The following is a 12,851-nucleotide window of genomic DNA, read 5'->3' on the forward strand; positions in this document are numbered from 1 at the left end:
TCATACAACAGAAAAACTAATTGCCCGGATTTAAATAAAAAGTAATCATAATCGCTAAAACAGAAAATCAAACACTCCTTCCAGAGACTTCATCTAGAAAAACATCTCAACGGGAATTACACCCGCTCGAAGACCATGATACTTTCAACAACAAAATTAATAGATCAATATTCATTCCAGAAATACTACATGACTACAGCACCATTTCCATTGATCTCTATCAATAATCTCTTGATCCATGCTGGCACATCTCTTCCCTTATACTTAGACAAGCGGTCAATATGGTATAAGTGGCTTCTTTTCTGGGACTTCGCTTTACTCTGTATGTGGTATCATCTATCTTCTCAATGAAAACACAAGGCCCACCCCAAGGACATGACCACTTCTTGCAAACGCCCTTCTTCTGTAAAGGTTCATTGAGCAATACCAATTGACCTATGGGCAGGGAAAATCTACTGGACTTAATATCATAGTAACGTTTCTGGCGCTCTGCACTGGTCTTGAGATTCTGCCTGGCTAATTCAAGAATAGAATGGAGCTTGATATGAACGTCAGTAATGTAATCATCTGGTTCTGTTTCATTTTTTTAGATTGGGTGCAAACTACAGCTTCTGAGGTATGGTGTCGTTTCTACCTAAGACCATCATGTTTGGAGTAAAATGAGTACTACTGTGGACTGAAGAACGGTATGCTATTATGACCTTGGGCAGAAATTCATCCCATTGCTTCTTTTCTTTTTCACAATACATTGTAAGCATAGCAGTTATTGTGTGGTTGAAACGTTCTATATTTCCATTGCTCTGGGGTCGCATACTGGTTGATCTTGTGTTATGAATTTAAAACAGCTGACACATGTTTTGAAATAGCTGGGACTCAAAGTTGCGCCCTTGATCAGTGTGAATCTAAAGAGGTGTACTGATTCGACAAATGAACTTATTAACAAATATTCGGGAGGCTGTCTCAGATTCCTGGTTTTGAATTGCATATGCATCAGTCCATTTAGTTAAACAATCACAGACAACAAGAATAAATCTGTTGCCTTTGAAGGACAGAGGAAGAGGACCCAAGATATCCATCTAAATGCTTCATAGACTCACCAACTAAGTACTGTCTTAGGAACTAGCTTATATTTATAAACTTCTCCAAACAATGAATACTTTTCCTTTTTCTGTCCGGTCACAAACAACCAATCAAAAATCTGTACGGATCTTGGACATACCGGACAAGAATCCTTTATTTCCGCACAAGCATATTTAAATAATAAATAAACATTTTATTCCAATACAAATATTTGTCTGGATTGATTTAATAAAACAGACGCATATTTCTATGTCAAAATACGCATATAGCTTTAATACACATCCTTGCGATATTGTACACTAAAGGAATTTTGAAATTAAGCGACTTTTGAAGTAGTGCGCGTAGCAATACACTTGAATACGGAAGCTCGCTGCGAAGACATAGTTCCTCATTCGAGGTGACAGATAAAAGCAATCATCGATCATACTGAGGTAAAAATACGGCAAAATAGTGGTCAGCATTTTAATACAATAATACATGATATAATAAAGCATACAAAAATGTTCATAACACAAAATCATTGTAAGAATAATACGTTTTCATTTCGATGAGTGAAGCGGTCCGTCACACAGCATGTTCTGTACAGAGAAAGGACTAAGTGCGGTTTTATGCAATTTTTGCCCCCCAAAATCAAGGTTTTAGAAAGAGCTTTAAAATAAGGTGAACGATAGTTAAAATCATATTGGAAATAAAGGTGTAAAAGGTTATCACCACAGTGACGTCATAATGTAGAAATGACGTCATGAATATTGCATTATTTTGATGAATTGATGTTTTGTAGCAAAATATGGGTGTTTTCCGATGTTTTTTCGACTGGGAAACATCGAGCGCAGGCTTGCTCAAGTACCATTTTTTAGTATAATATGTATAACTATCTGAAAAAAAACATATGTTAAAATCGCACTTGAGCAGACCTGCGCTCTATACTTCCGATTGCAAAATATAGAGCAAAAATGAGAATATCTTCATTTGTTTGCAAATTTGCGGGAATTAGGTCATTTAAGTGACGTCATAGATAAACAGCGAGTGAGCAATGATGACTAAAATCAAGATTATAGTTATAGGCATCCTCTTTACAATGATTTGTGAAGATTTCATTTTCATACGATACTATTTAAAAATTGGTTGAAATCGGGGGCAGATATTTGACCATACCGCACATAGTCCTTTGTGAGCGGTGAAATGACGATAATCTCGCAGAAAGAGCATTAAAATGGCATGAAACTGAACAGGGTGATTAATGTGGTAAATACACATGTATAAACATGTTTAAAACAGTTGTCATACATTTACTTGATCTAATTACGTGTCAAAGCAAATAAATTGATCCCGTAAAAATGTAAACAAGGTACGGGGGTAGTGTCAAAACACGAACGATAATTCAGAACATGTAAACATTAGTATTTTCGTAAATCATGTGTATAACAGGTTTTTGACAGGTAAACAACAAATAACTGAACATGAGGAGAGGCATTTTAACTAGAATTGCATGTCTGATGTAATACACAATAAAATATAAATAGAAATACTTAATTGATCATAGATGATCATATTACATTAATTTATACATGAAAATAGAATAGATACCAATACAATGAAAATAATACATTTTTTTTTTTTATAATATAATAAAAAAAAATAGGTTGCAAGTTTAATCAAAATACTGAAGTACTGACGGGAGTTGATTTTATCGATTATCATTTATTCAAAATCAACGATATGGGACTTTGCATGGCAAGTAGTATCAGTAATCGAAATATTTCTGAGAAATTGTATGGATCCCGGGAACACTGAAGTCTTATCTTGTTCAACCAAACACTCGGCTGTCTCCGTTTATCTCCGACAAGCAAGAGAGACTCTGTTTTGTCAGATACTAACGGTGACAGCCAAGCGTCTGGTTGAACGGGACTACATTAAACTCTAGCGTAAGAATACATACGACTTTAAAAAAAATCTAAACTGTTTGTACAATTTAAAATCTTATTTTTTAATGGTATTAATAAGTAAGTTTTCTTGAATAACAATGCTTTAGAATACATAGCATCGAATTTATTGATTATTTTCAAGAACTAAGTGTTGTCAGCGGTATTGATTTGTGCTTAGGTCCAAACACTGTTTCACTTTCGCTTTGTCCGAGGAGAGTTGATTAAAATCAACTCACAAAAAATATATTTTAACAATAATTCAAGACTATTCCTAAACCATCAGATTAATGACGACACAGTACAAACATCAGATCATTTACTGGACTTACAAGATGCACAATAAAATTGATTTTCTAAACGCCGAACCATAATATAGGAGGTTTTCACACCGACATAGCTTGAACTTATCAGATACCAAAAGTTACATTGTTCAGCTGTCAAACAGTCTCCGTTCCCATAAATCCCATTCAGGTTTGTCAGCGTACATTGGTTATACCACCACGCCCCCTGGCGAGCAAAAGTACACCGCCCGGTGGCGTTATCGTTATCAATGTCTATGGTGCTGAATTGCATGCCACTTGGATCTGTACTTCCATGATTGTCCATACCGTCGCCTATATAAAATGATACACATGTATAATAAATTTGGCCAAAATTTAAATATTAATTTGATCAAAACAGGGGGGGGGGGGGCAAACGTGATGATAAGGAAACATTGACATGGAAAGGAATACTCAGCTGCTTGTGTTATACATACACATATATTTCTATCATTTTTCTTTTTTTGTATCAATAGGTGGTACGAGTGTCAAGCTGTGTCCAAATTTGAAGAATGTGTTCAATCCATTGGAAAAATAAAGTATTTAATGGATTGTTTTTTTTTAAGTCTAAGAAGATCGTTAGTTGCTGTTGTACAATGGCAGAAAATAAGGATACAACTGTTGATTAAATTCTCACAGAAAGAAAAAAACCAAAATTTAAATTTATGAAAATGTGCCCCTTTATTTAAATGATTCAACAACTACTACGCAATCATTAACATTTTATTTCAAAACGCTCATTTTATCCAAACAAACTATATAAACTATAACAAGGATAACCTACCAGCATTTCCCTCATACGACCCGGCTTTAAGACTCAGTCTGTATTCATCAGATTCATCAGCCACTTTAAAGTCGCCGTATTTGGCGTAATACCAGAGTCCACTGAATGCCTCTAGACGGACATACAACTCGGTGGTTCCTAAAGTAGTTAGCTTGTGAAGATTGTCGTTACCTGCAAAACAAAGTATGTCGAATAGAAAACTTAAGGTATTCAATCATGATAAAAAAAATCAAGAAACAAAAGAAACAGTACAAATAAAAACTCCAACGCCACTTCATAGCACAGTATCTTGCCGGACACCAAAACACATTCAAACCAAAAACAAAATTATAACAGTGTGTAACGCCTCAATGAGATTCCTTTTTAAAAGAAATTCGTTAGAAAAATACACACGCATCTATAGTAAATAATAAGTTATAAACTCCATACCAATCCAATGCTCTCCTGATGCCTCTCCAAAGCCATTCTTGTAACTGTCCCATTGACGATAGAAATTAACAGACCCGTCTCCTCTGTGTTGGAACACCTTCATTTTTAGAAGAATAAAAAGACATTTTGGCACATACAGAACTATACAGAATGTGTATTTGAAGTATTATTCATTTTCTCATCATTTTTTTTAAATTATCCTTTATTCCGTATTACTGCTTTTCACAATACTATTTTTCTTTTTTACTGATACATGTGACCAAATAATATAATGCTGGTTAGACTCTAATCTTTTACTGATAAATGATAGTTACACATTAATTCCATGCGCGGTTCCAGGAAAAAAAATCAGAGGGGGGGGGGGGGTGGTTATTGCTTTGCCTGAGGGAGGGGGGGGGCATATGTGTGGTCATATTATGATGTAATTTGAGTTTTACATGGGGGAGAGGGGTTAAAATCCCCTGACCCCCCGTAGATCTGCTTGGATTTTATTACCGTCCATCCTCCACCGTCTGTTGTCATATCACAGTAAACGACGATTGGCGTCTCTGTAAGTGGGTCGGGGTATACAGTGTACAGTCCATCACTATCGTTTCCAAATAGCTTTAGATCTTTGCAGTCACTGAAGATTTCTGTAGAACATACAATCCGTTTTTACTAGTTTATTATTTCTAGACATAATTTATTAATGATTCCATACCCTATTCTGTCAAGCAAAGGTGAATCGTACCGGTTCCATTATTTTTTCTTAGATAGCTTCGGTTTAGGCGCAACATATTTCCGTTATCGTTGGGAGAATCTGCAAACGAAGACATAAAACGAAGGATACTGTGATTTTGATAACACAAGTTTCTGTAGCACATACTTGTATATATTTCATTTGTCATATAAATAAAACATTTCAAAAACATCCCATTTTTATTAAGAAAAAATACTTTTATTTTAACTTGCGTGTTATTTTTTTTAATTATTAGTGCTACTACGGAATTTATAAGCACTCATTACATACATCCGTCTACTTTTGTGTATAACCTTAAGGTACTTTACTACGCATATACTTTAAGACACTATAGCACAAGATGGCGATCAAAATGTATTTGCTAAATCGTTTGTATCAACCGGTTTGGTAAAATATCGTCATAGCTCAGTGGTTATAAAATTTGGCTTGTGAACTGTAGATCCCGAGTTTGAATCCGCTTGGGTCTAATGATTACATATTCTAAATCAAACCTTTGAAAATATGATTATTTATACAAAATTTCACATTTTAATTGTTGCCTTTTTTACTTAAATATTTCCTATTCATTATGTTATCTACCACAATCAAGAAATGTTTTACTGATTAAGAAACTATTTCAAGGTGTAGTAAGCCACCTTAAAGAAAAGCGAGTGCATCTGAGTACAGAGCTGCGAAATTTTAAACACTAAAAATAAACTTTAATATCACAAATCAGGTTGAACTTTTGGTCGATAAAGCATACTTAATATATTATTCTTTTACAAAATATGGTATTGTAAAGACAACGCCGTCATTTTGTCCAAGTAGTGAACCATATCGTATAGTACATTTTTAACACATAGTTTTTGATGTCGATTTTATCTTACCTTGTCCTTGAAGATACAGGACCGCAATAGTTGCAACAGTTGTTGATATAATAACGGCAATCACTGACAGGATCACAATAATACATGGACGTTTGGAGTTTTTAGTATGTTCTTGGTTACTGTTGGGGTTTTTCTATAGAAATCAACATTGAGATTATATTGTATTACTGTAAAGGTTTTATATTTGGCATGTGTACTATATTTTGCGGAAACTAGATTTTTAACAAGTTTGCGTGGATTTGAATTAGCGTATTCCTGAATGTGATTATTCATATGCAAATATTCATGGCATTTAGCGATGTACTTGATTTAGCAGAAGTTATATTTCGCCCTAAACGCTTAATACGAAAAAAAATTGTAAATTCGTAGAATACACAGCGAAACATAATACGTTTACAGTATTTGGTTGTGCATCTATTTTGCGTTATTTGTAAAATATAACTTCGGCTCAATCAAGTACATTTATTTGCTTAATACACATGCATATGTTTAAGAAAAAAAGGAACATTTAGCAGTCATTCAAATAGCGCTAATTCAATTCAACATCAATATGTTTCAGTACAAGGTATTCTTAATCAATTATCTCATACTCTACAGATATTACCTACACAAAATGAAATACATGTACACTGACATTAGCATGAACAATAATATTATATATTTGTTTTTTATTTTTTTTATTTTTTCAAAGATATTTTATGACAGTTATTCTTTGATGTCTGAAGCTCACAGTTCGCCATTTGTTACCTTTCCATACGTTTAATAATCAATCAGCAATCTGAATGACATACTGTAGAGGCACATATTTTCGTTGGGTTAAAATTTCGTTGTTCTACAACCAAATAAAATTCCGTTGGCATTTAATTTCGTCATATCGTTATCTTTAAAATGTATTACCTATCAACTCTGTATTTATTAATACTTTGGTTAAAAAATGCGTCATGGATTTAATTTCATTTATTTATACTGTCAACGAAAATAACAAAATTATATCCTCAACGAATACGTCTGCCTCTACAGCAGTATTATCCGGTAATTGAAATATTAAACTAGTATATTGTCATCACCACTACTTTAAATTCCGAAATAAACGCAAGGAATTATTAGCCATGTAAAATCATGCAAAAAGCATAGATAATAAAATTTCTCTTTTTTTCGGACAGATGTACTTAGTGAAAACTGTGATTTTAAAAAAATCGGCTTTTGGGAATTTATATTTTTCAACTTGATGCTAAACAGTTGAATCGCTGAATTAAGTACTCGCATAAAATGAGGAATGTCCAGTATCTTAGGATTTTTTTTTAAAATATGAACTAATACCTGTTCTACATGATCAGGATTATCATCTTTAATTCTAGGAAGTTTCCCCTGTCGGCCCTGCAACACAAAACTGCTGTTTTTAAAAAAGACGAAATAACTGTTATATTATCTCTTTAATTGTTGTTTTATACCAACTGTCGTTGATTAAGGGATAGTCAAATTTTGAATAATATGGGAATATGCTTTTAACGATCACATCAAAAAAGTATGCTACAGGATTTTGGAAATCAATGATTATTAAATTTCATTGATCAAATCAACAACAATAAAAATTGTATAAAATGGTATTCAACAAACATTAATGCAACCACAATATCGTTAATGTAGGGGTTTAGTATTATTTTAACAATGCTTTAATCATCCTTTGATAGAATATTTGTTGTGTGAATTGATCTTACATATAAAAATTGTCATACAGTAATGAATATGCAAAACAGGATAATACAAATAAACATGTTAATGTATTTGTAAAAGTACCAGAGAGTCAAAATACAAGGCATTAATAATTATTTGAAGCAATTGGAACTTTAAAAGAGTAAATTTACACCCGATTTAAAGCTTAACACCCCGTGTATAAAGGCACCGTCCGTCACACAGATATATGATTCCTTTTGATTCCATTACACACGAAACTTATAATCGATGTGCAATATTCACTTTGTGATCTATGGAGTTTATGTATTTCTCTCTTATTACGAGGGTTGTTCGGAAATTATTGAGACATTTTCTCTTATTCTTTTAGTAAAAAAGATAAACTCTTGAAATTTCACCAACACGTAAATCAGGATAGAGATTATCAACGTGAAAAGTTTCTTGTCCATGGCTTGAATAGATCGTTCCTGGTAAGCTGACCAACATGCCTTCGTCCTGTGACCCGGCGCAACCGCAAACTTTTCGCAACGTCATTTTAACGCTTCTTATTGCTCCTGTGTTTTAAACACCTTACAGACGAACGGAAATAAGAATTATACTTTATTTCTCATCTTTTGTTTTTATTTCAAGATGTCATCATTTATATTTTCAATAATTCGCTCGTTTTTTAGGGTAAAAATCGAGTTATTTTTACCCGAAAGTCTAATTACTGTGAATGTCTCCTGCAGTCATTTTTTTTATATATTTTAGAACTGTTGACAACAGTTGGTGTGTTAAAAGTACTTGATAATTAATCCTTTTGGCCTAATTCTCGTTTAACAATCAGTGAAAAAAAATGATGAGCTGAGGCTCTATACCTTGTCTTGTCATCGTATAGTTTTTTTAAGCAATTTCGTGGCCTTAAAAGGTCTTCTTCTGAGATTTCCACTAGTTTGACGGTTTTCAATGCGCCGCCTTGACGTCAAAATTCAATGTAAAGTCGTTGTCAGATGTCTATTGTTTGGTAAATATATGTGTACCATATCCGTATTTGAACTCGAACATCAGTGGAACTTAATCAAAAGTTAGTCGCAAAGAATAGCAAAATGAACATATTTAAATTGATTTCTTTTATCATTAACTGTAATTCTACGAACACTTTTAAAGAAGACGTTTAAGTTGTTAAATCTCCGAGTTTATGGCTGCGCCGGGTACCCCGACCACCGTCCTGTTTATCTACCGTCGTAAACAAAATATTAAATATTCTTTTAATATTACTTTGTTTTATTATTTATTGGTATTTCTTCAGTGTCTATGCCAATTTTCACCAAAATTCGTCAATTAGAAAAGAAGATAGTTGTCTCAATAATTTCCGAACAACCCTCGTATGTGCATTTTCTGTTTGTTTATAATGCATTTACCTGTTGTTTTTCATGTATTAGTCCCCTGGCTTTACGAAAATGCGTAAAATTTGATAATTTTCATCGCGACCGAGTAACACAGAGTGGCCAAATATACTAGCTTCATACAGGTGATACAATGTACCGCTACATCGAAATACTTTAAACTATTAAGAGGTTTGCGGGTATACATTTTCCTTGTGGCTTCAGACGGATCTAAACAAAAACATGAACAGGCCTAAATGGATATGTTGTAATATGAGGGTTGTAGGAATAGCAATTAGAAGCAGAAATATGGCGGGCAGTGCCTATTTACAAGCCGTTTTCAGCTTTGAGGATCATTTACGCCCGGTAAATTCATTACATCACACAATGGCGATTTTAACGCATTGGGTAACAATATATATCGCCAAATTTAGATGTCTATCTCTATGCCGCAATAAAGTGTTGTTTCTCTGTATCATAACGTAAAGTCTCCAGTTTAAAGACCACAGGAAACTGTATTTTCATGACGAGCGGTAACATTTCAAGAGTTGATTTCCCCCAAAATTAAAGTGATTTTTTTCCATTTGCATGTTTTGCGCTTGTTAAAAAACCATATCTTGATATAATTTAGTAGAGTGGGTTTAAATGTTAATATTTTACCGGGTCTGTTAAGGATATATAAGTCCCATTGGTCCGATTGTCAATTTATATATACATATCCAGTATTAAAAAAAACCCAGTGATTTGTCATTCTGGATAAATGAACTATAAACAGAATCTTCATCAATGCTAATCAAGTGTAATCCTTACCGATTTTGGTGTTATGAATTTACCAGTCTGTCTGTCATAAAAGCCCTGCAGTTAAAAAAGAAACACAAAATATACATTTCATTAAATTAACAATTGCAACGTATTTACTATGAACAGGGATCAAATTCAAAACCAAAGTTAATTTCATACATAGGAAAGCGTTTCTACTATTTGAATTAGCTGAATACGTACCTCTGAAATTTTATCATATGTAGTTGAAGTTGAATTGGAAATGACCGTGTATATCGCTATGCTCTGCAAAAGGAAACGTTTTTTCTATATTGTAACGACGCTTGGTATTCTTAAAAAACTCTTAACAAACACATTGGCTTCATCAATTTTACGTGATTATTTGAAAATAAGATTTTTAAAAAAATCTTTGCAAGCGAGTTTTAGCTACAATATATTAAAAACGGGTATAAAATGCATTTTTTAATGTTTGATTCTCGTAAAAATCACTATTTACTAAAAACATACCTGTTTTGAATCAATTGAACTGCTGATAGCTGAAAACTGTGCGTATCCGGAACCTCTCGAACCCTGAACATAATTGATAAAACAATCAGCAACTGATTAAATTCTTTAAATTGTTTAGTGTTTATTAAAGTGTTTATTTACGCCTAGGGGAAATTAACCCCAGTTACATGGACGCGGTTATCTTAAAACGCTTAAAATACCCCCGCGTGTATGATAAAAAAAAATAAAACTTAAGAATAGTAAATCATTAGTCCGGGTATTTAACACTCACGCGTATTGATTGGCCGTAGAAAACACTAACTTAACCACCTTCGTAATTAACCACTTTTACAGTATACCTGGTATGAATGAATAAAAAACAGATGGGCACATTACGTTTTTGCTATATGATGTATATAAAATGCCACTTATTTTAAAAAGAAAAGCAAATGATCTCTTTCATCTTAATATCAACACAATCACTTTGTGGTAGTGAATATTAAAAAAAAAATTCAAGAAACCAAAAAAAAACCAAAAACCCAAACAAGACCCCCTAAAAAAAACCCAAACAAAACAAAAACAAACCCCAATACAACAAAAACAAAACCCGAAACAAAAACAAGTATTCCTTTTAAAGGAATGGTCGGCATTATATATCATTTATTATACTTTCATGTTAAGTACTTAAATCTGATTGGTTTAGACTCAGTTTATAATCCGTTCTATTACCCTCAGCGTTAGCAACACACTTAGCAACGGGTAACACAACGAAATGTTACGTGCGCGTAAATTATGCGCGTACGGTTCGCCGTAGAATTAACGTCATTTCTATATAAAAGCAGTAAAAAAATTCTCTTAAATTAAGACATTCGGTAAAATAAAATAAATAGTGCCTGTTTCGGAGGATTGTCGCGTCGGTTGACAATGGTTTCCTCGGGGATGTCAATTTCAACTGTTACCCTCCCAAACAGGCACTATTTATATATTGTCAGCTCTGTTTATATCATATACGCTACATGCAGTAAACTATATATAGCACCGTTTTATTGATTTCCGAAATGGCAAGGCATGAATGAGCTTTACTTTTAGTAGGCGAATTATACTTCCGTCTAATATTCTTACGAATATGTGAAAAAAAACGTGATTTAAATCACTATGTATGTAACACAATAAATGTTTTATTTTCAGGGTAAACGAATAAGATTACTGTTTCAGTAATCTACATCTAATTAAAGATTTGAATAAGGTTGTCATTGCATAGTAAATAAAATAGTGCAAGGCGCAATGCGTGCGCAAATAGTTAAATTTGCCGGATGTCTCATATGGACACAACTGTGATCGGCCAAAGCCGATCACAAAACAAATAAACACCAAAAAACAAAAAAACAATAATAACTAAAAGAAAATTCTTATACTCGTTGACTTTACAAAAAATCTAAAATCTTAAATGAGCGAGTCAGGCCTTAAAAACAAATTAAACTCACCAAACAATACATAACGAGTATCTGACCTTGACATATATTTCTAAACAGATACGACTTACCTTAGACATATACAGATACGACTTACCTTAGACATATACAGATACGACTTACCTTAGACATATACAGATACGACTTCTCCAACAATTTACACGAAAATTGACTCCCACGAAATGAAATGATTCCACCGTATACAGTTTTGACGCACTTCAGACCTATACAGATACGACTTACCTCAGATTTATACTGATACAACCTCAGACTTATACAGATACAGCTTACTTCAGACTTATACAGATACAACTTACCTCAGACCTATCGGAATACATTTTTTAAAGACTGACTATCCCAAACAGTGATCTGATGTGTTTGATTCACAATGGTTTTTTTCAGCTAATTTATTTTGAATTTTCTTTTTATAAGTGCCAGCTTCGTGATCATTGTATCAAATTATCTTCCTGGTCGTTGTCATAATAGTAAAAATCCATGCATAAACATCATCCTTTGTCAAGTATGCACCTTTAAATTTCAACAGAGCAGCTAATTGCATAACGTGAAAATAACTGTATACCCCCTGCGTTAAGTAAGTCATATGAAATCTGTGTGATGAATGCTGGTTTTCTTTTGAATTACACACGCGTATCCCATTTTCAATATTATAAACTAAAAGACCCAATAACATAATTATTGTGAAAACAAATGACCTGAAATCATGAAAATTCTTACCCATACGACAGGGAAAACCAGAATTTATGAATGGAAAACTTCTTTTTTTTTAAACTGACTGTCATTAAAATGTGTTGGATATCAGATAAACGTGTATGGATAATAAACAGACAAATATAGAGTATAATCTCTGACCAACTACCATGGTTTCATCAATATTCGTGGAATACCAATTTTCG

General features: G+C 33.2%; 1 protein-coding gene across 2 annotated transcripts; it reads right to left on the bottom strand.

Annotated features, from left to right (window-relative positions):
• Positions 1 to 1,526: 1,526 nt before the first annotated feature.
• On the bottom strand, positions 1,527 to 12,376 carry LOC105333317 (microfibril-associated glycoprotein 4). Of its 2 annotated transcripts, none has more exons than XM_066067076.1 (11): positions 12,255 to 12,376; positions 10,487 to 10,549; positions 10,202 to 10,264; positions 10,010 to 10,054; positions 7,464 to 7,520; positions 6,144 to 6,276; positions 5,269 to 5,337; positions 5,034 to 5,170; positions 4,539 to 4,635; positions 4,110 to 4,280; positions 1,527 to 3,619 (listed from the first exon to the last, which is right to left on the bottom strand). In XM_066067076.1, exons 1-11 carry the CDS (start codon positions 12,273 to 12,275, stop codon positions 3,318 to 3,320), a joined length of 1,158 nt encoding a protein of 385 aa, XP_065923148.1. In that variant the 5' UTR covers positions 12,276 to 12,376; the 3' UTR covers positions 1,527 to 3,317. The 2 variants fall into 2 exon arrangements, with proteins under 2 accessions (XP_065923148.1, XP_065923151.1); XM_066067079.1 differs by lacking the exon at positions 12,255 to 12,376 and adding an exon at positions 12,061 to 12,147.
• Positions 12,377 to 12,851: the final 475 nt, after the last annotated feature.

The sequence above is a fragment of the Magallana gigas genome, chromosome 1 (genome assembly GCF_963853765.1).
Source record: "Magallana gigas chromosome 1, xbMagGiga1.1, whole genome shotgun sequence".
Taxonomy (NCBI): Eukaryota; Metazoa; Mollusca; class Bivalvia; order Ostreida; family Ostreidae; genus Magallana; species Magallana gigas.

Bases quoted from the DNA above. Each gene is read 5' to 3' on its own strand.
- LOC105333317 (XM_066067076.1), bottom strand. From the start codon at position 12,275: ATGTATTCCGATAGGTCTGAG. The intron at 4,636-5,033 runs GTAATAAAATCC...CTAAAAATGAAG, and splicing joins CAGACGGTGGAGGATGGACG to GTGTTCCAACACAGAGGAGA. The intron at 4,281-4,538 runs GTATGGAGTTTA...TTTGTTTTGCAG, and splicing joins ATCAGGAGAGCATTGGATTG to GTAACGACAATCTTCACAAG.